The sequence below is a fragment of the Oncorhynchus mykiss genome, chromosome 11 (genome assembly GCF_013265735.2).
Source record: "Oncorhynchus mykiss isolate Arlee chromosome 11, USDA_OmykA_1.1, whole genome shotgun sequence".
In the NCBI taxonomy this organism is placed as follows: Eukaryota; Metazoa; Chordata; class Actinopteri; order Salmoniformes; family Salmonidae; genus Oncorhynchus; species Oncorhynchus mykiss.
The window spans coordinates 60,822,702-60,845,822 of record NC_048575.1 but is presented as its reverse complement, the minus strand read 5'-3'; the positions used below and the strand labels follow the sequence as shown (position 1 = coordinate 60,845,822).

General features: G+C 42.5%; 1 protein-coding gene across 11 annotated transcripts in view; it reads left to right on the top strand.

The window, feature by feature from the left end:
- The first annotated feature begins 2,131 nt into the window (after positions 1–2,131).
- LOC110536142 (phospholipase DDHD2) overlaps positions 2,132–23,121 on the top strand; it is a 28,629-nt gene continuing 7,639 nt past the window's right edge. For 2 of the 11 annotated variants that reach the window (XM_036935998.1, XM_036936008.1), the window contains exons 1-13: positions 2,140–2,403; positions 2,990–3,219; positions 5,794–5,986; positions 6,269–6,456; positions 6,734–6,823; positions 6,992–7,112; positions 7,415–7,504; positions 7,806–7,947; positions 8,309–8,517; positions 13,283–13,350; positions 14,187–14,306; positions 14,377–14,472; positions 14,611–14,805. In XM_036935998.1, the coding sequence (XP_036791893.1) occupies positions 3,070–3,219; positions 5,794–5,986; positions 6,269–6,456; positions 6,734–6,823; positions 6,992–7,112; positions 7,415–7,504; positions 7,806–7,947; positions 8,309–8,517; positions 13,283–13,350; positions 14,187–14,306; positions 14,377–14,472; positions 14,611–14,805 (1,662 nt within the window). In that variant the 5' untranslated portion in view covers positions 2,140–2,403; positions 2,990–3,069. Of the gene's footprint in view, positions 2,404–2,986; positions 3,220–5,052; positions 5,375–5,793; positions 5,987–6,268; positions 6,457–6,733; positions 6,824–6,991; positions 7,113–7,414; positions 7,505–7,805; positions 7,948–8,308; positions 8,518–13,282; positions 13,351–14,186; positions 14,307–14,376; positions 14,473–14,610; positions 14,806–23,121 lie in introns of those variants that run through there. The other 9 variants (XM_036936005.1, XM_036936006.1, XM_036936001.1 and 6 more) reach the window with 8 other exon arrangements.

Genomic DNA, 23,121 nt, shown 5'->3' with positions numbered 1-23,121 from the left:
GAAGTCCTGGATGCAATCATTGATGAAACACAGTCTGGCTTTATGAGAAACAGACATATTCTCAACAATGTCAGACTAGTATTAAACATACTTGACTACTCAGACCTAATAACCGAGGATAGCTTCATATTATTTTTAGATTTTTATAAAGCATTTGACACAGTAGAGCATCAGTTCCTCTTCCACTCCCTCGAGATACTTGGCTTTGGGGATTTTTTCTGTAAGGCTATTAAGACTCTCTATACAAACAGCTCTATCAAATTGAAACATGGCACCTCACCTAGATTTGAGTTAAAAATAGGAATTAGGCAAGGTTGTCCTATCTCTCCGTACCTGTTTTTATCAATCACCCAACTTATTACAAATTCTTTAAATAATAGTCCTGTACAAGGTATTTCCATAGCTGGTAAAGAAATTACTAAAAGCCAGCTGGCTGACGACACTACACTTTTTCTGAAAGACGCTAACCAAATTCCCATATCGATCAATGTGATACAATCCTTTTCCAAAGTGTCTGGTCTATATTTTAACATTAATAAATGTGAACTCATGGCTGTGACACCTTCATATTATGGTATTCCAGTAAAAGAAGAACTTACATATTTAGGCATAACCATTACAAAGGATCAGAAGTCTAGAGGCTTATTAAATTTGAACCCTCTTATTAAAAAAAAACAGAAGAAGCTAAATCAATGGCTACAGAGGGACTTATCTTTAAAATGTAGAGTCCTAATAACCAAGGCATCTCTAGACTAACATATGGCGCTCTATCTTTATATCTTGACGGTAAAATAAGCAAGGAGATAGACCAGATCATTTTCAATTTTCTGTGGAGAAATCGTACCCATTACATTAGGAAAACTGTTGTAATGAACACTTATGAGAATGATGGACTGAATTTTCTGGACTTTACTACTTTAAATAATACTTTTAAGATCAATTGGATAAAACAATTCCTAAGAAGACCCACTTCTATGTGGAGTTGTATTCCTCATCATGTCTTCTCTACTTTTGGTGGCCTTAACTTTATGTTGGTTTGCAATTATAATATTGACAAAGTTCCAGTGAAACTTTCTGCTTTTCATTGGCAGGTTTTATTGTCATGGTCCTTAATTTATAAGCATCATTTTTCTCCACACAGATATTATACATGGAATACTCGGGATATATTGTATAAAAATATTTTTTTTGTTTTTAGAATATTGGTTGCGAAATACTATCCTATCGGTGAGCCAACTGGTAAATGCAGAGGGTCTTTTACTTAGTTATATGGTATTCTTATCACTTTACAAGGTCCCTGTAACACCTAAAGATTTTGCAATTGTTTTAGATGCTCAGGTGTTGCTTTATTATTCAGGAACGTGTCAAGACCTGACCCTCAGAGCCTACCTCCCATTACCCCTGTTGACTCATCAGTAGGAAAGATTTGTTTCTCTTTTGGTCCATTCAACAACAGAGCGATACAAACCGTGTTTCTATATCTTATGTCATGCCTTATTGGAATAGATTTATTGATAATATCTGTTGGAAAAAAGTTTGGATGTTGCCACACACATACCTACTTGTTAACAAAATTAAGGACGTTTCCTTTAAAATGATTCATTAATATTATCCTGCCAACCATTATATGAAGAAGTGTAAGGAAAACATCAAATCAAATTGCTCCTTTTGTAATGACCACCCAGAAACAGTGTTACATCTTTTTTTGGCATTGTATTCATGTAAGAAAACTGTGGCAAGACATCAGTAGATTTATAATTGAACACATTTATGACGATTTTACACTATTATGAAGAGATGTACTGTTTGGATTCTTTACCTACGATAGAAATAAGCTGAAACATTTTATGTAATTCATTTAATGATTATTTTGGCCAAATTTCATATTCACAAATGTACATTTACAAACAAAACACCACATTTTCTTAACGTACAAAAATAAATGTAACTATATTTTAAGACAATTAAATACTATACTAACAAAAAAGCTGTTAGAATAATAAGTGTATGTATGTCCCTTAAGGTCCTTGTGTAATGTGATATTGTGCCCCCTAGTCCAATTGTCCATTGTATATTATTTATATATACTTGCGTTCCCACATGTTCTTCCTGTATTGAGTTGTTGTCAATAAAAAAAACATTTTTTTAAAACATCGCCAGTAGTGACAGGACAGGCTCTCTACAACTACACAACCGAGAGATGACCGCACACATTAGGTAGTTTGATAGCTATCTAGCTAGCTAGCTAGCTTTTGATTGTTTCAACTGTTTCTACATAGTTTTATTGATTTGGCAACCGTGCTTGGTGGAGTGATAGGTTGTTACGTCTGTAATGTAATAACAGTAGAAGAGCTATGTGAGTCCCCCGACCGGCTGCCCGACCACCTAGTCCAGCAGCAGCAGGTCAGTTAATGTTGTTTTCTGACTGCCTTCTCCGTCCTGGCTAGCTAGCTACTACTGGCGCTACATTGACTGAGGAGAATCCGTTATAGCTGGCTAACTAGGAGTGTAGTGTTCTTGTAGGTAATAGTTAGCTAATAATCAAAAACATCTACTCAAGCGATATTAGCTAAACATGCAGCCAGGCTAAGCAAGCTATCCCAGATTGGTGGCTGATTGGCGTATGCCAGATGGTCTTTATTCATTAACGTTAGCTAGTTAGCTATCTCGCCATCACCGTCATGAGCCTCACGTACAAGCCAATCATTTGACCTGTACTCCTGACAGCTCTTCTCTTTCCGTCCTACAAGAGAAACCTATAACGTTAACGCGCTGCCATAATAATAAAGAACCAGCAAATAATAAAGAACCAGCACTATTCCGTCACCATTTGGACTATTGCGGATCTAATCCGAAACAGATACCATGCATGGGTTCCGTTACTTTCTTGTGTATCTCTAGCTAGTGCTAAATAAATAAAGGTCAAATAAAACAAAGTGCCCACAGATGAGCTAACATGATGGTTTTGTTGTTATTATTTCTCTTTCAGGTCCTCAGTTAGCTACAGTAGTACCTCAGTGTGCCTCAGTGCCCAACTCTCTCTCTCTGTAGGGCTGTGGGGTAAGGGTGATGTCAGAGGGCCTGGGGCCAGAGGGGGGGCACTCACAGCCTGCCCCCACCATCACTGTTCAGGACCTGTCAGACAGACCTGCACATACACCTCTGGACAGGATCACACCTGCGCACACACTTCTGGATGGGAACACGCCTGTGGAGCAGGTGAGTTTGTGTACTGTGTAACTGTGTACAGTTCTGTGACGGCATGATCAGTAAAATGTGTGTCAGGGTTGGGCTCAATTCAGGTTTGAATTGGAGAATGCTTCATGAATTCCAATTTAATTATTGCATTTTAATTACATTTTAATTGATGTAGTAAACAGAATATAGAATTGCAATTTGAATTAAAAGAAATATAATTTAATTTGAATTTAAGGAAATAGAATTGAATTCAGTTAAATTCAATGAAATTCAAATGCCTCTTCTATTCTATGTTAGGTGTAGTCTATACACATATACATCTTGTAAATAAAACATCAAACATGTCGTTATATACTGCATATTAAATATTTGTTGAAGCAGTTGATTTTCAGGACAAACTTTTGAAATGAATGATCAAGGAAAACGAAACCTGTATGTGAATATTCTGTTATTATATTTAATTAATCACTTACATTTAGTTCAATATGGGGGAAAGTACTACATTTCCCAGAATGCATTAATTTAACCCTCAAGTTGACCCTGAGGCCTTCAAAGAGAAGCCAAAGAAATGAAATGGTTGGTGGAAATATAATTGGCTATTCTAAGCACTATGGTTAAGAGTATATGAACATTGTTTCCATTGTGTCTTTGGTATCTGGAAGTGTGACCTGTCAAGTTCAATGAAACGCTCAAATGCTACATCCTGTGGGGTCTGGCCAATTCAATTCAAATTCATTTGTGGAGTCAATTCCAAAAGTATGACTTGAGCCCAACCCTGTTGTGTTTCAACTGCACTGGGAGTGTGAAGTCATGATCAATTACCTGTGTGTGTGTGTGTGTGGGGGGCAATGTATATTGTTAACAGGCTTCCCTGTCACTCTCCAATAACCCAGTAGAAATCCCCCGATAGTCTATAACCACAAATACAGTCTTGAGACTTTGCCAGGAGCTTTCCAGACCTGGCTGATGTAAAACAGATTCTGAAAGGCAAAAAAAATCCCCAAATGTCACAAGTGAACAGTAATGTTATCACACTATAGGCAATGGGAATACAGCGTGTAATGGTGGTATTTACTCCTCCCATAACACTTCTATAGCAGAGGCCCTATAAGGCAGCTTGTCTTGTCAGTGAACACTTGACTAATGTCAGTCACTGCTAGGCCCCTCCCCAGCCTCTTACAACTATGCCCCCTCCGCTAGTCCCCCTGCTCTAGTGTGTGTGTGTGTGTGCTCTGGTCCCCTTGCTCAATGTCAACTGTTACATTCTCCTGCCCCACAGAGCTAATGTTACAATAAGAATGATATGTCCTGCAGTCACCTTAGGACCTGTGCCAACTGCCAACACACAACAGAGGTTAGGAAGGGAGAGGTAGTCATACAGTTGACACTTTTATAGTGTTGGTATATTCAGAAGCATTGTCATGATTGGCAAAAGCCAATTTGTGTGAGCGGGTACAGGTCATTTATTAGTTTGGTTAAAAACTCAGTTGCGAGGCGAAGGAGACTTCCTGTTTGGGCAGCTAACAGGAAGAACCTTCCATAAACATTCTTGAAGCCACATTACGGAATCTGTTTTAGAAGAACAATGTCACACTATAGGAAGTTGTTTCAAATCTGCATTGGTGTCACAATAATAAAATTATTGCCCAGGTAACGGAAGATTTAACAGCACAAATCAGAGATTTTATTTCGCAACCCAGAGTTTAAAGGTTTGGCTGTGGAAAATACTGTCGCAGAATCTCCTTTTGCCTACAGAATTCTAGCACAGCACGTGATGTGAGGATGTCAATCTCCCTTCCAGAGGTACAGAGATCCAGCCTTTGTGCTGTTCTTTCACACACTGGGGCAGAGCTGTGAGTAGAGGAACAAATTGGAAAATAGAGGGGAAGAGTGGAGAGGAAAGAAGAGCGGAACAGAGGAAAGGCAAAGGAGAGAGGAGATGCTTGCTGCAGTAGAGAGAATAAAGCAGGGTTTTGTTTAGCCCGAGAGAGGTCCGTTACGCTGTGCTCTGTCCTGGTCTCGTCTCTGCTCATCTCCTGAGGATCAGTGATCAGTGGGAGCTACAGGAAAAAGGAACAACCGAAGCCCTGCTTGGCTGCTGTTTAATTATTGAAGCTCCTGGATGTAACTGTAGAATGGTGTGATTGTGGAGAGACTGTGCTGTGTGGAGGGGAAGGTAGGTCAAACTACGTCAGGGGTTGTGACGATACTACCTCCCTAGAATAGAAACTATGGATCTCTACAGAGACCTCCTGGTTATAGGGGTCTTAAAGTAGACTTTCCCAGTGAAGGTGAATGATCACTAAATGATCAAGTGGGTGCTACTGTAGCTGCTGTGTTTCACAGAGCTTAGTGTTATTTATATTTATACACACACACAGATGGTTATTTATACTATTTGTTTATGCAGTGTTGATTCTTACTGTATGTGCATGTGTAAATACAGAATTCTAGTCGCGTTCATGCTGCATTCAAGGCAACTCGGAAAGGTATGCACATTTTCACTTGGAGGTTCAACTTGGAGTTGTCTTGAAAGCACCATTACACCCCAGGTATCAGTATGATGATGTCATGTTGATGATTTCACCCCTGCAGGTGTCTGGAGTGGTGGAGGAGACCTCCCCTTCCTCCACTTCCTCCTTCGAGTTGGTTGACATGGAGCCAGCCCCGCCCCTGTACCAGCCCGTGCAACCCCATTGGTTCTACTGTCGCCGTGTCGACTCCAAGGATGTGTGGCTCCCTTTCAGCAGAGAGGACTCGGAGAGACTGGAACAGGCCTTGTCTACCGGTGAGTGGGAGAGAGGGAGAGCAGCAGAAAGAGGTAGACGTAGAGAGAGAGAGGTAGAGAGAGTGTGTGTTGAACAACTGTCAGATATCACCATAACAGTCCTCTCTGGTCTGCTGCCCACTGGGTCAGTCCCTGCGGCTGGCAGAAATGAGAGGAATAGGCTACACACTGACATACTCACACAGTCTCTGTATCAGTTTCATCTGTGTTCATTGAGAGTATTTGTGTGTGTATCTTGTGTATGTTGTATGTGTTGTGTATGTTGTGTGTGTGTGTGTTTAGCAGGAGAGGAGGAGGTGGTGGTGGCAGTAGAAGGGGAGAGGTATGACGTGCGTGTTCGGGAGCGGCAGAGGTATGCGGTGTACTGGGAGCAGGGCCCGTCAGAGGTGCGACGCTGTACCTGGTTCTATAAAGGAGATAAAGATACCAGATACATGCCCTACCCAGAGGAGTTCAGCACCAACCTGGAGGTACGACACTCTAACGTTACCCTGGCAGTGCTGTAACATCACTACAATGTTATTACAGCATCATGTCAACATCAGTACCCCCATTATTACACCATTGGTACAACATTTCTACAACATAATCAACATTACAACACTAATACACCATTACAACAACAATAGTACATAACTACAATATTATTACAGCACTACTAAGTTGTGTAATCCCCCCGTCTGTCTGTCCGTCCGTCCATCCGTCTGTCCGTCTGTCCGTCTGTCTGTCTGTATGTCTGTCTGTCAGGAGGCCTATATGATAGCAGTGACTCTAGATGAGTGGAAGAGGAAGCTGGATTTTCCTTCAGGAGAGACAGTCATCCTGCACAACCCTAAAGTAAGAATGCTGACCGCTCATCATGTCTGTACTACACCAATGGGACTGACTCATGCTATGCTAAGTTTGGATGCATTAGTTATGGGGTGTCATGTTTTTAGTATCTCCTCAACCTGTATTTACTCTCTCTCTTTTTCTCTCCACCTCTAACCTCTCTTCCATGGTCAGCTGATCATGCAGTACCAGCCAATCTCGTTGCAGGACGAGTGGGTCTCCTCTCCCTCGGAGCAGACTCGCCCACGTACTGTCAAGAGAGGTGTCGACAACATCACAGCAGAGATACCTGACGGTGTGTGTGTGTGTGTGTGTGTGTGTGTGTGTGTGTGTGTCTGTGTGTGTCTGTGTGTGTGTCTGTGTCTGTGTGTGTGTCTGTGTCTGTGTGTGTGTGTATATATGTGTGTGAGAGATATATTTACTGTTTGACCTCTGGTCATTCTCAAAACCATTTAGGATAATGAATTACTTTCAGTATATCTGTCCTACATTACTAAACACCTTTTTAGGTGTGTGTGTGTGCGAGTTTCTAATCTCCGTGTGTGTGAGAGACATGCGTCCTGCTCTACTGAAGGCCTGTCTGTGTGTGTTATCCAGGTGAACCAGAGACAATAGATCACCTGGTATTCATGGTTCACGGCATCGGCCCCGCCTGTGACATCCGCTTCAGATCTATCATACAGTGTGGTGAGTGTGTGTGTGTGTGTGTGCCTGTTTGACTGTGTGTGTGTGTGTGTGTGTGTGTCAATGCATCTGTTTGACTGTGTTTGTGGCTGTGTTAACGGTCTCTGTGTGTGTGTGTGTCAACTATCTCTGTGTGTTAATGGTCTCTCTCTGTGTGTGTGTGTGTGTGTGTGTGTGTGTGTGTGTGTGTGTGTGTGTGTGTGTGTGTGTGTGTGTGTGTGTGTGTGTGTGTGTGTGTGTGTGTGTGTGAACTGTCTTTCTGTGTGTGTATGTGTGTATTAACGGTCTCTCTCTCTTTGTATAGTGAATGACTTCAGGAGTGCGTCCCTATCCCTACTGGGGAGCCATTACAGGAGAGGCCAGGAGGAGGGCAGGGTGGGCAGAGTGGAGTTCCTACCTGTCAACTGGCACAGCGCACTACACGGAGATGCCACTGGAGTAGACGAGTAAGAACACACACACACACACACACACACACACACACATCCTCAGTCTAGTCAACCAGTATCTAGTACTGCATTTTTTACTAATCTCTTTTTCTCTGTCTACCGACCTCCTCTCTCCACTCTCCTTATCTCATCTCATCTCACTCCCCCTCACCCCTCCTCTCTCTCCTCCTCTTAACCCCCCTCTTTACCCATCTCTCTCCCCTATCCTCCCCTTCTCACCCCCCTCTGTCCCCTCTTATCCCCTTCTCTCTTTCCCCCTCACCCTGCTCTCTCCCCAACCTCCCTTTCTATCTCTCTCTCCCCTCCTTCTCTTTCTCTCTTCCCTCTCTTCCCATTCTCTCTTTCCCCTATCTCTCAGGGACATTCAGAGGATCACTCTCCCCAGTATCAGTCGTCTGAGACATTTCACCAATGACACTCTGCTCGACCTGTTCTTCTACAACAGTCCTACCTACTGCCAGACCATAGTGGACACTGTGGCCTCCGAGGTTAACAAGCTCCACTCACTGTTCAAACACAGACACCCAGAATTCACTGGAGCAGTGTCTGTGGTTGGACACAGCCTGGGTGAGACACACGCACACAGCCATGCACACGCACCAGGGTTCGATAGTGCGATCAAAACAGCATTTGCGACCATTTGACTTGGGAGTGCAACACACATTTTTTCTTTGCAAGGGTGCCAGTGAAATTGTTTAACCTGGTCACATTATAATTTGCTTTATCATCATGATTTATTTAAACAGTAATGTGCAATTGGCCAAAAATAAACCAACTTTCTGAAGAGGCAGCAACGGTACAGGTGTGTGTGTGTGTGTGTGTGTGTGTATGTGTGTGTTTGTGTCGATATGAAGGGGAGGTTTTGAAAACCCTCCGGGCCAGTAGATCATGGCTGCTTGGGCCAGTGTAAAAACGATTGTAATATTGCTATTTTTAACCTAGTCTATTGTATTTATCACATGCACACTGCACACACACAGCCCCTCTTTTGTAGGCATACCAATATTATTTTTTAAAATCAAATAAATAAAAATATACACACACACACAAAATGCATTCGGAAAATATTCAGACGCCTTCCCTTTTTCCACATTTTGTTACATTACAGCCTTATTCTAAAATGGATTAAACAAAAAAAAAATTCCTCCTCAATCTAAACACAATAACCCATAATGATGAAGCACAAACTTTTTTTTAGACATTTTTGCAAATTTATAAAATATAAAAGCGGATACCTTATTTAAATAAGTATTCAGACCCTTTGCTATGAGACTCGAAATTGAGCTCAGGTGCATCCTGTTTCTGAACATTTCAACAACTTTTGAAAGTTTCTTCAAGTGCTGGTCACAAAAACATTCAAGCGCTATGATGAAACTGGCTCTCGTGAGGACCGCCACAGGAAAGGAAGACCCAGAGTTGGGTAAAAAGGATAAGTTCATTAAAATTACCAGCCTCAGAAATTGCAGCCCAAATAAATACGTCACAGAGTTCAAGTAACAGACATCTCAACATCAACTGTTCAGAGGAGACTGCCTGAATCAGGCCTTCATGGTGAATTTCTGCAAAGAAACCACTACTAAAGGACACCAATAAGAAGAAGAGACTTGCTTGGGCCAAGAAACGCGAGCAATGGACATTAGACCGGTGGAAATCTGTCCTTTGGTCTGATGAGTCCAATTTTGAGATTTTTTGTTCCAACGTCTTTGTGAGATGCAGAGTAGGTGAATGGATGATCTCCACATGTGTGGTTCCCACCGTGAAGCATGGAGGAGGAGGTGTGATGGTGTGGGGGTGCTTTGCTGGTGACACTGTCAGTGATTTATTTAGAATTCAAGGCACACTTAACCAACATGGCTACCACAGCATTCTGCAGCAATACGCCATCCCATCTGGTTTGGGCTTAGTGGGATTATCATTTGTTTTTCAACAGGACAATGACCCGACCCACCTCCAGGCTGTGTAAGGGCTATTTGATCAAGAAGGAGAGTGATGGAGTGCTGCATCAGATGACCTGTGCTCCACAATCACCCTACCTCAACCCAATTGAGATGGTTTGGGCTGAGTTGGACCGCAAAGTGAAGGAAAAGCAGCCAACAAGTTCTCAGCATATGTGAGAACTCCTTCAAAACTGTTGGAAAAGCATTCCAGGTGAAGCTGGTTGAGAGAATGCCAAAAGTGTGCAAAGCTGTCATCAAGGAAAAGGGTGGCTACTTTGAAGAATCTCAAATATAAAATATATTTTGATTTGTTTAACACTTTTCTGGTTACCACATGATTCCATTTGTGTTATTTCATAGTTTATGTCTTCACTATTATTCTATAATGTAGAAAAGAGTAAAAATAAAGAAAAAACCTTTGAATGAGTGTGTCCACACTTTTGACTGGTACTGTATATATTGTAGTGGCTAAATTGTCCAATATAACATTATACTTTAAAAAAATATTATTAGGTTATTTTTTTTTAAATTGAGGAACTCAGTCGTGGTCTCAGCTTGCTATTGAAAGTTTGAATAATAAAATACACAAGGTGCAATTTGGTTGTGCATCAGCAGTCACTCAATTAGCCCATGTCAGCAAAACGTTTTTGGATTGGTAAATTAGTCTAGCGGCCATCTGTTTAAACTTGTAGTAAGCATGGTCGAATTACCGACCGGGGTGGGGCCCATTGATCATCAGTTATTATATTAAAAACTGCAAACATTTGCGCCTACATCCTATGGCCAAATGTGTAGAATTGCTGGACATTATCTGTACAACTGCTTATTATTCTCTCTGCCCCATGGCAAAATTAATACAATTACGTTAAATGAGTTGTACAATTGCTAAATCTTCTGTCACCCCCTTTGTCCAAAAAAATTCTATGCTCCATGGCAAAATGTGCCGAATTGCAGGAAATTAACTGCGGCCCTTCGTGAGGAGTTCAGATTTTTTGGTGTTATAGATAGTCTGTTGGGCAGAGAGAGCACGCAGCCTGAAACAGCTGGTTGTTGTGTGGAGGAAAGATCGCCAGCGGAAAGGGTACGAAAGATTTTCCAAGTTATGATACAGTATCTACCAATAAATGCTAAGGCAAAAATGGCTATGCAAGCCAGGTATTTATAAGGTTCAGTCTTGGTTGAATATTTGCATGCACAATTCACTCATAATGAGATTGCCTACCTTGAAAATCAGACATTTCTCTAGTCTAGGGTCTTTGGTCCTTGAAAAGTCATTGAAGTTAGTCGCCGATTTAAAAGTTCTACTTCTCCAATATAATTATTCCATGATTTCATTTCTGGTCAGTTTTTATGATTTTATGAGAGATGTAATGTTAGGTGCTTTCGTTTGTTTCCCGCCTTTTCTATTGAAGGGTGTTGTGCTAGTGTGTTGCCGTAAAACCATGTGCGGTTATTATGAGCAAGGTGACATCGAATGTTGCCTTCAACATAGTTGTCCATACAAAGTGTTCCATTACAAACAGAACCTGGTTCTTCGTCTCTTTTACGTTTTAAAACATGATACAGTAACCCCTCAATATCTCTTCAACATCTCAAATAGCAAGACTGACTAGATACCACATGGACAGACTCCATTAGTTGTGTTTGTGTCGGGAGCATGTCTATTTAGTCAGGCAATGCCCACATTATTCTGACGTTTTAGAATGTAAAATAATCTGTAAAAACTAAGTACAGTGCCTTCGGGAAGTATTCAGACCCCTTCACTTTTTCCAAATTTTGTTACATTAGAGCCTTATTCTAAAATGTATTACATAGAATTTTCCCCTCATCAATTTACACACAATACCCCATAATGACTATTTGCAAATGTATAAAAAGAAAACAACTGAAATATCACATTTACATAAGTATTCAGACCCTTTACTCAGTACATTGTTGAAGCATCTTTGGCAGCGATTACAGCCTCAAGTCTTCTTGGGTATGACGCTACAAGCTTGGCACATCTGTATTTGGAGAGTTTCTCACATTCTACTCTCCAGATCCTCTCAAACTCTGTCAGGTTGGATCGGGAGCGTCACTACACAGCTATTTTCACTTCTCTCCAGAGATGTTAGATTGGGTTCAAGCCTGGGCTCTGGCTGGGCCACTCAAGGACATTCAGAGACTTATCCCGAAGCCACTCCTGCATTGTCTTGGCTGTGTACTGAGGGTCATTGTCCTGTTGGAAGGTGAGCCTTCGCCCCAGTCTGTCCTGAGAGTTCTGGAGCAGGTTTTCATCAAGGATCTCTCTGTACTTTGCTCTGTTCATCTTGGTCACCACCCTGACCAAGGCCCATCTCCCCCCCTCGATTTGCTCAGTATGCCGAGCGGCCAGCTCTAGGAAGAGTCTTGGTGGTTCCAAACTTCTTCCATTTAAGAATGATGGGGCCAATTTATTTTTGGGGACCTTCAATAGTGCAGAAATGTTTTGGTACCCTTCTCCAGATCTGTGCCTTGACAATTCTGTCTCGGAGCTCTACGAACAATTCCTTCAACCTCATTGCTTGGTTTTTGCTCTGACATGCACTGTCAACTGTAGGACCTTACATAGACAGGTGTGTGCCTTTCCAAATCATGTCCAATCAATTGAATTTACCACAGGTGAACTCCAATCAAGTTGTAGAAACATCTCAAGGAAGATCAATGGAAACAGGATGGACCTGAGCTAAATTTCGAAACTCATAGCAAAGAGTATGAATACTTATGTAAGGTATTTCTAAAAACCTGTTTTCAATTAGTCATTATAGGGTATTGTGTGTGTAGATTGATGAGGAGAAAAATGCATTCAATCAATTTGACAATAAAGCTGTAACGTAATAAAATGTGTGAAAACAGTTAAAACAGTTCAATATCAAATGTAGGTCCTTGAAAATTATAATTAAGTGAATTTTGGGAAATCAGTCTTTCTCCCCGCTTTCTTTTTTTGTTGCAGTGATATCATTTTGGCGTCTAGTATCGTCTTTTTTTCTTCAAATTCTGCCCTCCAAAGGATTTAGCAGAAAATAAAACATGGCACTAAGAAATCTGTAGAAAATACATTTTTCACTTTATTTGAAGTCTCTTTTCTTTGCTGTAAGAACACAAGGGCCTACTAATTTAAAATAAATGTTTGTATAAAAAAAAATTGGTGCGACCAAACACACACACCCACACACGTTGTTGGCAAGGGTTTCATTTGTATGATACAGTTTGTCAACTGTCCTCCTCAAAATATGATTTGACAACCATTCTAATTAGAATTCATTCAAATGATGCAAGTGTCTAGAAACACCACCTGTAGGAATCGTACATCTTATACAGGATTGGCCTATCTTGACCTGTGACCTTTTATTGAATGACCTCGGATGCCCCTACAGGCTCGCTGATCCTGTTTGATCTGCTGACCAATCAGAAGACAGGATCAGGAGAGGCAGACAGAGATGAGGTAACCAGGTCTTTGCCATGACAGAGACTCAGTATTATTACATACCTGACACACACCTCAAGCTAAACTCCAGGTACCAGAGATCTTTTATAATCTGATAAGGGAATTTATATGTTTAAAGTAATGACTAAAGGATTCCACCCTGAAATCATAGAATTGTATGAAATGTGTTAGTAGTCATAATTCCATAATATGTGTGACTGGACCATTGTGTTGCTGTGTAGTGGTGTGAGAGTTGAAAGAACAAAGGACAACAGGAAAGAGGCTCCTTCCAAGGTCCCTCTAATCTAGGGAGGGAGGGAACGGCATGGAACTGCCAGCTTGGTAGTGATAAATGAGGAATGTGGACTGTTGGGAAAGATACAGCCCACCTACTGTGTGTGTCTGTGTGTGTGCATGTTAGTAGTTGGTGGATAGGAGTTATAAAATGACATGTCTTTGCATTTTGGACTTTAGAATGTTCTCTGAATAAACTTTACGGACCTTTTGCTGAAGCTGAGTCTTAGCCTAATTATTATTAAACCCAGAGTCTTACAAACCTCGGGGATTGGTCAACGCTTAAATAATTGTTAGTTATAATCATTGGGATTGAAAATTCTCGTGACATAATCTCACAGCAGTGCTGTTCTGTTGTGGTAAATGTACTACATAGCTCATGTCTTCTCAATATTAGGGGGAACTGTAGGCGTCTTAGTGATATACATCCTGCTGTAAAGTGCAATTAAGGTCTAGATGTCACTTTGTTAATGCTATAGACATCACAGTGTATGAATGTAATGACTATCCCATTATATTTATGTTCTATAACATGATAACACCCCTCGTCTGGCCGGTAGGGTCGTAACCGTGACCCCTGCCCTCTGACCTGTGATGCGTTGGAGCAGGCTCTATGCAAAATGGGCCTCCAGGAGCACCTGGCTACACTACAGAGCGTGGACCTAGACCTTGACTCATTGGTGAGACTGTGTGAGTGCGTGCCTGCCTGCCTGTCTGTCTGCGTGCGCTAATCTCCCAGTCTTCCCTCAGGCTATGTGTGACGAAACTGACCTGACAGAGCTCGGAATCCCTCTGGGACCGAGGAAGAAGATCCTGAGCTTCATACGGAAGAGACACTTCCTACAGGTCAGGGTTCATAAGGTCACAAAGTACTGTATGTGTGTGTGCGCGCGCTTTCATGCAGTGGAGTCTCAGCTGCAAACGTCAGATATTTAACATTCTCATTTATTGTTCCTTCTGTCACATATTTGTGTGTGTGTGTAGGAGGGTCGGCAGGGAACGGTGCTTTTGGCCCCCGGGCTGCAGGCCCTTCCAGACCCCTCCGAAGATTCCCCCTCTCCCACGGTTAGCTTTGGCAACCAGTCTTCAGAGGCGTCAGCACGCCGACAGCAGTTTCTCAGAGCCCAGTCCATAACCAGCGCCGTTGACTACGAATACTTCGACGTGGGCATTGGACAGGTAACACACACACACAAAGACACATACCCCCTACCTGGGGTTGCGTGCAAGTGGTACTTTGTGGTAACTAACTCTGTGGTGACTTAATTGATAACTAACTCAGTCATAATTTGGCAGTAACTTACTCAGTGGTAACTAAATCAGTGGTAACTCGGAGACAACTAACTCAGTGACAACTAACTTTCTACTCTTGAAACACTGCTCTCAATGTATCATCACCTCTGCTGCCCTGACTGATTGGTGTGAGCTGTAGTAGTAGTAGTAGTAGTAGTAGTAGTAGTAGTTGTAGCAGCAGTAGTAGTAGTAGCAGCATTAGTAGTAGTCATAGTAGTAGTCGTCATCGCAGCAGCAGTCGTCGTCGTCGGATCAGCAGCAGTCGTCGCAATAGTACTAGTAGTAGTAATAGTCGTAACACCACTAGTAGTAGTTGTAGCAGCAGTAGTCGCCGTAGTAGTAGTCACCGTAGTAGTAGTCGTAGCAGCAGTAGTCGCCGTAGTAGTAGTCACCGTAGTAGTAGTCGTAGCAGCAGTAGTCGCCGTAGTAGTAGTCACCGTAGTAGTAGTCGTAGCAGCAGTCGTAGCAGCAGTAGTCGCCGTAGTAGTAGTCGACGTAGTAGTAGTCGCTTTAGTAGTAGTTGTTGTCGTAGTAGTAGTTGTAATAGTAGCAGTAGTAGTAGTAGTAGTAGCAGCAGCAGTAGACTGTAGTAGTAGCAGCAGTAGTAGCAGCAGCAGCAGTAGACTGTAGTAGTAGCAGTAGTAGTAGTAGCAGCAGCAGTAGACTGTAGTAGTAGCAGCAGTAGTAGCAGCAGCAGTAGACTGTAGTAGTAGCAGCAGTAGTAGCAGCAGCAGTAGACTGTAGTAGTAGCAGCAGTAGTAGTAGCAGCAGCAGCAGTAGACTGTAGTAGTAGTAGCAGTAGTAGTAGTAGCAGCAGCAGTAGACTGTAGTAGTAGCAGCAGTAGTAGCAGCAGCAGTAGACTGTAGTAGTAGCAGCAGTAGTAGCAGCAGCAGTAGACTGTAGTAGCAGTAGTAGCAGCAGTAGTAGCAGCAGCAGTACACTGTAGTAGTAGTAGTAGCAGCAGTAGTAGCAGCTGTAGCAGTAGCAGCAGTAGCTGTAGCAGCAGTAGTTGTATCAGCAGTAGTAGTTGTAGTAGCTGTAGCAGCAGTAGTTGTAGCAGCAGTAGTAGTTGTAGCGGCAGTAGTTGTAGCAGCAGTAGTAGTTGTAGCAGCAGTAGTTGTAGCAGCAGTAGTAGTTGTAGCGGCAGTAGTTGTAGCAGCAGTAGTAGTTGTAGCAGCAGTAGTTGTAGCAGCAGTAGTAGTTGTAGCGGCAGTAGTTGTAGCAGCAGTAGTAGTTGTAGCAGCAGTAGTAGTTGTAGCAGTAGTAGTTGTAGCAGCAGTAGTTGTAGCAGCAGTAGTAGTTGTAGCGGCAGTAGTTGTAGCAGTAGTAGTTGTAGCAGTAGTAGCTGTAGCAGCAGTAGTAGTTGTAGCGGCAGTAGTTGTAGCAGCAGTAGTTGTAGCAGCAGTAGTTGTAGCAGCAATAGTTGTAGCAGCAGTAGTAGTTGTAGCGGCAGTAGTTGTAGCAGTAGTAGTTGTAGCAGTAGTAGTTGTAGCAGCAGTAGTTGTAGCAACAGTAGTTGTAGCAGCAGTAGTTGTAGCAGCAGTAGTTGTAGCAGCAGTAGTAGTTGTAGCGGCAGTAGTTGTAGCAGTAGTAGTTGTAGCAGTAGTAGCTGTAGCAGCAGTAGTTGTAGCAGCAGTAGTAGTTGTAGCGGCAGTAGTTGTAGCAGTAGTAGTTGTAGCAGCAGTAGTTGTAGCAGCAGTAGTAGTTGTAGCGGCAGCAGTAGTTGTAGCAGCAGTAGTAGTTGTAGCGGCAGCAGTAGTAGTTGTAGCAGCAGTAGTTGTAGTAGTAGCTCTAGCAGCAGTAGTTGTAGCAGCAGTAGTTGTAGTAGCAGCAGTAGTAGTTGTAGTAGCTGTAACAGCAGTAGTTGTAGCGGCAGTAGTTGTAGCAGCAGCAGTAGTTGTAGTAGCAGCAGGAGTAGTTGTAGTAGCTGTAGCAGCAGTAGTTGTAACAGCAGTAGTAGTCGTAGCAACAGTAGTTGAAGCAGCAGCAGTAGTAGTTGTAGTAGCTGTAGCAGCAGTAGTTGTAGCAGCAGTAGTTGCAGCAGCAGTTGTACTAGTTGTAGCAGTAGTAGTAGTTGTAGTAGTAGTTGTAGCAGCAGCAGTAGTAGTTGTAGTAGTAGTTGTAGCAGCAGTAGTTGCAGTAGCAGCAGTTGTAGCAGCAGTAGTTGTAGCAGCAGTAGTTGTAGTAGTAGTTGCAGTAGTTGTAGCAGCATCAGTAGTAGTTGTTGTAGTTGTAGCAGCAGCAGCAGTAGTAGTTGTAGCAGCAGCAGCAGTAGTAGTTGTAGCATCAGTAGTTGTAGCAGCAGTAGTTGTAGCATCAGTAGTTGTAGCAGCAGTAGTTGTAGCAGCAGTAGTTGCAGTAGTAGTAGTTGTAGCAGTAGTAGTAGTTGCAGCAGCAGTAGTTGCAGCAGTAGTTGTAGCAGCAGTAGTTGCTGCAGTAGTGGTAGTTGTAGCAGCAGTAGTTGCAGTAACAGCAGTTGTAGCAGCAGTAGTTGTAGCAGCAGTAGTTGTAGTAGTAGTTGCAGTAGTTGTAGCAGCAGCAGTAGTAGTTGTAGTAGTTGTAGCAGTAGTAGTTGTAGCAGCAGCAGTAGTAGTTGTAGCAGCAGCAGCAGTAGTAGTTGTAGTAGCTGTAGCAGCAGTAGTTGTAGCATCAGTAGTTGTAGCAGCAGTAGTTGTAGCAGCAGTAGTTGCAGCAGTAGTGGTAGCAGCTGTAGTTGTAGTAGTAGTTGTAGCAGCAGCAGTAGTAGTAGTTGTAGCAGTAGTAGTTGTAGCAGCAGCAGTAGTTGTAGCAGCAGTAGTTGTAGCAGCAGTAGTTGTTGTAGTAGTTGTAGCAGCAGCAGTAGTAGTTGTAGCAGCAGCAGTAGTTGTAGCAGCAGTAGTTGTAGCAGCAGTAGTTGTAGTAGTAGTTGTAGCAGCAGCAGTAGTAGTAGTTGTAGCAGCAGCAGTAGTAGTTGCAGCAGTTGTAGCAGCAGTAGTAGTTGTAGCAGCAGTAGTAGTTGCAGCAGTTGTAGCAGCAGTAGTTGTAGTAGTAGTTGTAGCAGCAGTAGTTGTAGTAGTAGTTGTAGCAGTAGTAGTTGTAGTAGTAGTTGTAGCAGTAGTAGTTGTAGCAGCAGCAGTAGTAGTTGTAGTAGTTGTAGCAGCAGCAGTAGTAGTTGTAGTAGTTGTAGCAGCAGCAGTAGTTGTAGCAGCAGTAGTTGAGTCAGCAGTAGTTATAGCAGCAGTAGTTGTAGCAGCAGTAGTTGTAGCAGCAGCAGTAGTAGTTGTAGTAGTTGTAGCAGCAGCAGTAGTAGTTGTAGTAGTTGTAGCAGCAGCAGTAGTTGTAGCAGCAGTAGTTGAGGCAGCAGTAGTTATAGCAGCAGTAGTTGTAGCAGCAGTAGTTGTAGCAGCAGCAGTAGTAGTTGTAGTAGTTGTAGCAGCAGCAGTAGTAGTTGTAGTAGTTGTAGCAGCAGCAGTAGTTGTAGCAGCAGTAGTTGAGGCAGCAGTAGTTGTAGCAGTAGTTGTAGCAGCAGTAGTTGCTGCAGCAGTAGTTGCTGCAGCAGTAGTTATAGCAGCAGTAGTTGTAGTAGTAGTTGTAGCAGTAGTAGTAGTTGTAGTGGTATCAGCAGTAGTAGTTGTAGTAGTAGTTGTAGCAGCAGTAGTAGTTGTAGTAGTAGTTGTAGCAGTAGTAGTAGTTGTAGTGGTATCAGCAGTAGTAGTTGTAGTAGTAGTTCTAGTGGTATCAGCAGTAGTAGTTGTAGTAGTTGTAGCAGCAGTAGTTGTAGCAGCAGTAGTAGTTGTAGTAGTAGTTCTAGTGGTATCAGCAGTAGTAGTTGTAGTAGTTGTAGCAGCAGTAGTAGTAGTAGTTGTAGCAGCAGTAGTAGTTGTAGTAGTAGTTCTAGTGGTATCAGCAGTAGTTGTAGTAGTAGTTGTAGCAGCAGTAGCAGTAGTAGTTGTAGCAGCAGTAGTAGTTGTAGCAGTAGTTCTAGTGGTATCAGCAGTAGTTGTTGTAGCAGTAGTTGCAGCAGTAGTAGTTGTAGTAGTAGTTGTAGCAGCAGTAGTTGTAGTAGTAGTTGTAGCAGCAGTAGTTGTAGTAGTGGTATCAGCAGTAGTAGTTGTAGTAGTAGTTCTAGTGGTATCAGCAGTAGTAGTTGTAGTAGTAGTTCTAGTGGTATCAGCAGTAGTAGTTGTAGTAGTAGTTGTAGTGGTATCAGCAGTAGTAGTTGTAGTAGTAGTTCTAGTGGTATCAGCAGTAGTAGTTGTAGTAGTTGTAGCAGCAGTAGTTGTAGCAGCAGTAGTAGTTGTAGTAGCAGTTCTAGTGGTATCAGCAGTAGTAGTTGTAGTAGTTGTAGCAGCAGTAGTAGTAGTAGTAGTTGTAGCAGCAGTAGTAGTTGTAGTGGTAGTTCTAGTGGTATCAGCAGTAGTAGTTGTAACAGTAGTAGTAGTAGTAGTTGTAGCAGCAGTAGTAGTTCTAGTGGTATCAGCAGTAGTAGTTGTAGTAGTTGTAGCAGCAGTAGTTGTAGCAGCAGTAGTAGTTGTAGTAGTAGTTCTAGTGGTATCAGCAGTAGTTGTAGTAGTAGTTGTAGCAGCAGTAGTAGTAGTAGTAGTAGTTGTAGCAGCAGTAGTAGTTGTAGCAGTAGTTCTAGTGGTATCAGCAGTAGTAGTTGTAGCAGTAGTAGTAGTTGTATTGGTATCAGCAGTAGTAGTTGTAGTAGTAGTTGTGGTATCAGCAGTAGTAGTTGTAGTAGTTGTAGCAGCAGTAGTAGTAGTTCTAGTGGTATCAGCAGTAGTAGTTGTAGCAGTAGTAGTAGTAGTTGTATTGGTATCAGCAGTAGTAGTTGTAGTAGTAGTTGTGGTATCAGCAGTAGTAGTTGTAGTAGTTGTAGCAGTAGTAGTTGTAGCAGCAGCAGTAGTAGTTGTAGTAGCTGTAGCAGCAGTAGTTGTAGCAGCAGTAGTTGCAGTAGCAGTAGTAGTAGTTGTAGCAGCAGTAGTTGCAGCAGCAGTAGTTGTAGCAGTAGTTGCAGCAGTAGTTGTAGCAGTAGTTGTAGCAGCAGTAGTTGCAGCAGCAGTTGTTGCAGTAGCAGTAGTTGCAGTAGCAGTAGTTGCAGCAGCAGTAGTTGCAGCAGTAGTTGTAGCAGCAGTAGTAGTTGTAGCAGCAGCAGTAGTAGTTGCAGCAGCAGTAGTTGCAGCAGTAGTTGTAGCAGCAGTAGTTGTAGCAGCAGTAGTTGTAGCAGCAGTAGTAGTAGTTGCAGCAGCAGTAGTTGTAGCAGTAGTAGTTGTAGCAGCAGCAGTAGTAGTTGTAGTAGTTGTAGTAGTAGTTGTTGCAGTAGTAGTTGTAGCAGTAGTAGTTGTAGCAGCAGCAGTAGTTGTAGTAGCTGTAGGAGCAGTAGCTGTAGCAGCAGTAGTTGCAGCAGCAGTAGTAGTTGTAGCAGCAGTAGTTGCAGCAGCAGTAGTAGTTGTAGCAGCAGTAGTAGTTGTAGTAGCTGTCGCAGCAGTAGTAGTAGTTGTAGTGGTATCAGCAGTAATAGTTGTAGTAGTAGTTCTAGTGGTATCAGCAGTAATAGTTGTAGTAGTAGTTGTAGTGGTATCAGCAGTAATAGTTGTAGTAGTAGTTCTAGTGGTATCAGCAGTAATAGTTGTAGTAGTAGTTCTAGTGGTATCAGCAGTAGTAGTTGTAGTAGCTGTAGCAGCAGTAGTTGTAGTAGTAGTTGTAGCAGCAGTAGTAGTTGTAGCAGTAGTAGTTGTAGTAGCTGTAGCAGCAGTAGTTGTAGTAGTAGTTGTAGCAGCAGTAGTTGTAGTAGTAGTTGTAGTAGTTGTAGTAGCTGTCGCAGCAGTAGTAGTAGTTGTAGTGGTATCAGCAGTAATAGTTGTAGTAGTAGTTGTAGTAGTAGTTGTTGCAGTAGTAGTTGTAGCAGTAGTAGTTGTAGCAGCAGCAGTAGTTGTAGTAGCTGTAGCAGCAGCAATAGCAGTTGTAGTAGCTGTAGCAGCAGTAGTTGCAGCAGCTGTAGTTGTTGTAGTAGTTGTAGCAGCAGCAATAGCAGTTGTAGTAGCTGTAGCAACAGTAGTTGTAGCAGCAGCATCAGTAGTTATTGTAGCAGCAGTAGTTGCAGCAGCAGTAGTTGCAGCAGTAGTTGTAGTAGTCGTTGTAGCAGCAGTAGTTGTAGTAGCTGTAGGAGCAGTAGCTGTAGCAGCAGTAGTTGCAGCAGCAGTAGTAGTTGTAGCAGCAGTAGTTGCAGCAGCAGTAGTTGTAGTAGCTGTAGGAGCAGTAGCTGTAGCAGCAGTAGTTGCAGCAGCAGTAGTAGTTGTAGCAGCAGTAGTTGCAGTAGTAGTTGTAGCAGCAGTAGTAGTTGTAGTAGCTGTCGCAGCAGTAGTAGTAGTTGTAGTGGTATCAGCAGTAATAGTTGTAGTAGTAGTTCTAGTGGTATCAGCAGTAATAGTTGTAGTAGTAGTTGTAGTGGTATCAGCAGTAATAGTTGTAGTAGTAGTTCTAGTGGTATCAGCAGTAATAGTTGTAGTAGTAGTTCTAGTGGTATCAGCAGTAGTAGTTGTAGTAGCTGTAGCAGCAGTAGTTGTAGTAGTAGTTGTAGCAGCAGTAGTAGTTGTAGCAGTAGTAGTTGTAGTAGCTGTAGCAGCAGTAGTTGTAGTAGTAGTTGTAGCAGCAGTAGTTGTAGTAGTAGTTGTAGTAGTTGTAGTAGTTGTAGTAGCTGTCGCAGCAGTAGTAGTAGTTGTAGTGGTATCAGCAGTAATAGTTGTAGTAGTAGTTGTAGTAGTAGTTGTTGCAGTAGTAGTTGTAGCAGTAGTAGTTGTAGCAGCAGCAGTAGTTGTAGTAGCTGTAGCAGCAGCAATAGCAGTTGTAGTAGCTGTAGCAGCAGTAGTTGCAGCAGCTGTAGTTGTTGTAGTAGTTGTAGCAGCAGCAATAGCAGTTGTAGTAGCTGTAGCAACAGTAGTTGTAGCAGCAGCATCAGTAGTTATTGTAGCAGCAGTAGTTGCAGCAGCAGTAGTTGCAGCAGTAGTTGTAGTAGTCGTTGTAGCAGCAGTAGTTGTAGTAGCTGTAGGAGCAGTAGCTGTAGCAGCAGTAGTTGCAGCAGCAGTAGTAGTTGTAGCAGCAGTAGTTGCAGCAGCAGTAGTTGTAGTAGCTGTAGGAGCAGTAGCTGTAGCAGCAGTAGTTGCAGCAGCAGTAGTAGTTGTAGCAGCAGTAGTTGCAGTAGTAGTTGTAGCAGCAGTAGTAGTTGTAGTAGCTGTCGCAGCAGTAGTAGTAGTTGTAGTGGTATCAGCAGTAATAGTTGTAGTAGTAGTTCTAGTGGTATCAGCAGTAATAGTTGTAGTAGTAGTTGTAGTGGTATCAGCAGTAATAGTTGTAGTAGTAGTTCTAGTGGTATCAGCAGTAATAGTTGTAGTAGTAGTTCTAGTGGTATCAGCAGTAGTAGTTGTAGTAGCTGTAGCAGCAGTAGTTGTAGTAGTAGTTGTAGCAGCAGTAGTAGTTGTAGCAGTAGTAGTTGTAGTAGCTGTAGCAGCAGTAGTTGTAGTAGTAGTTGTAGCAGCAGTAGTTGTAGTAGTAGTTGTAGTAGTTGTAGCAGCAGTAGTTGTAGCAGCAGTAGTAGTTGTAGTAGCTGTCGCAGCAGTAGTAGTAGTTGTAGTGGTATCAGCAGTAATAGTTGTAGTAGTAGTTGTAGTAGTAGTTGTTGCAGTAGTAGTTGTAGCAGCAGTAGTAGTTGTAGCAGTAGTAGTTGTAGTAGCTGTAGCAGCAGTAGTTGTAGTAGTAGTTGTAGCAGCAGTAGTTGTAGTAGTAGTTGTAGCAGCAGTAGTAGTTGTAGCAGTAGTAGTTGTAGTAGCTGTAGCAGCAGTAGTTGTAGTAGTAGTTGTAGCAGCAGTAGTTGTAGTAGTAGTTGTAGTAGTTGTAGCAGCAGTAGTTGTAGCAGCAGTAGTAGTTGTAGTAGCTGTCGCAGCAGTAGTAGTTGTAGTAGCTGTCGCAGCAGTAGTAGTAGTTGTAGTGGTATCAGCAGTAATAGTTGTAGTAGTAGTTGTAGTAGTAGTTGTTGCAGTAGTAGTTGTAGCAGTAGTAGTTGTAGCAGCAGCAGTAGTTGTAGTAGCTGTAGCAGCAGCAATAGCAGTTGTAGTAGCTGTAGCAGCAGTAGTTGTAGCAGCAGCAACAGTAGTTGTTGTAGTAGTTGTAGCAGCAGCAGTAGTTGTAGTAGCTGTAGCAGCAGCAATAGCAGTTGTAGTAGC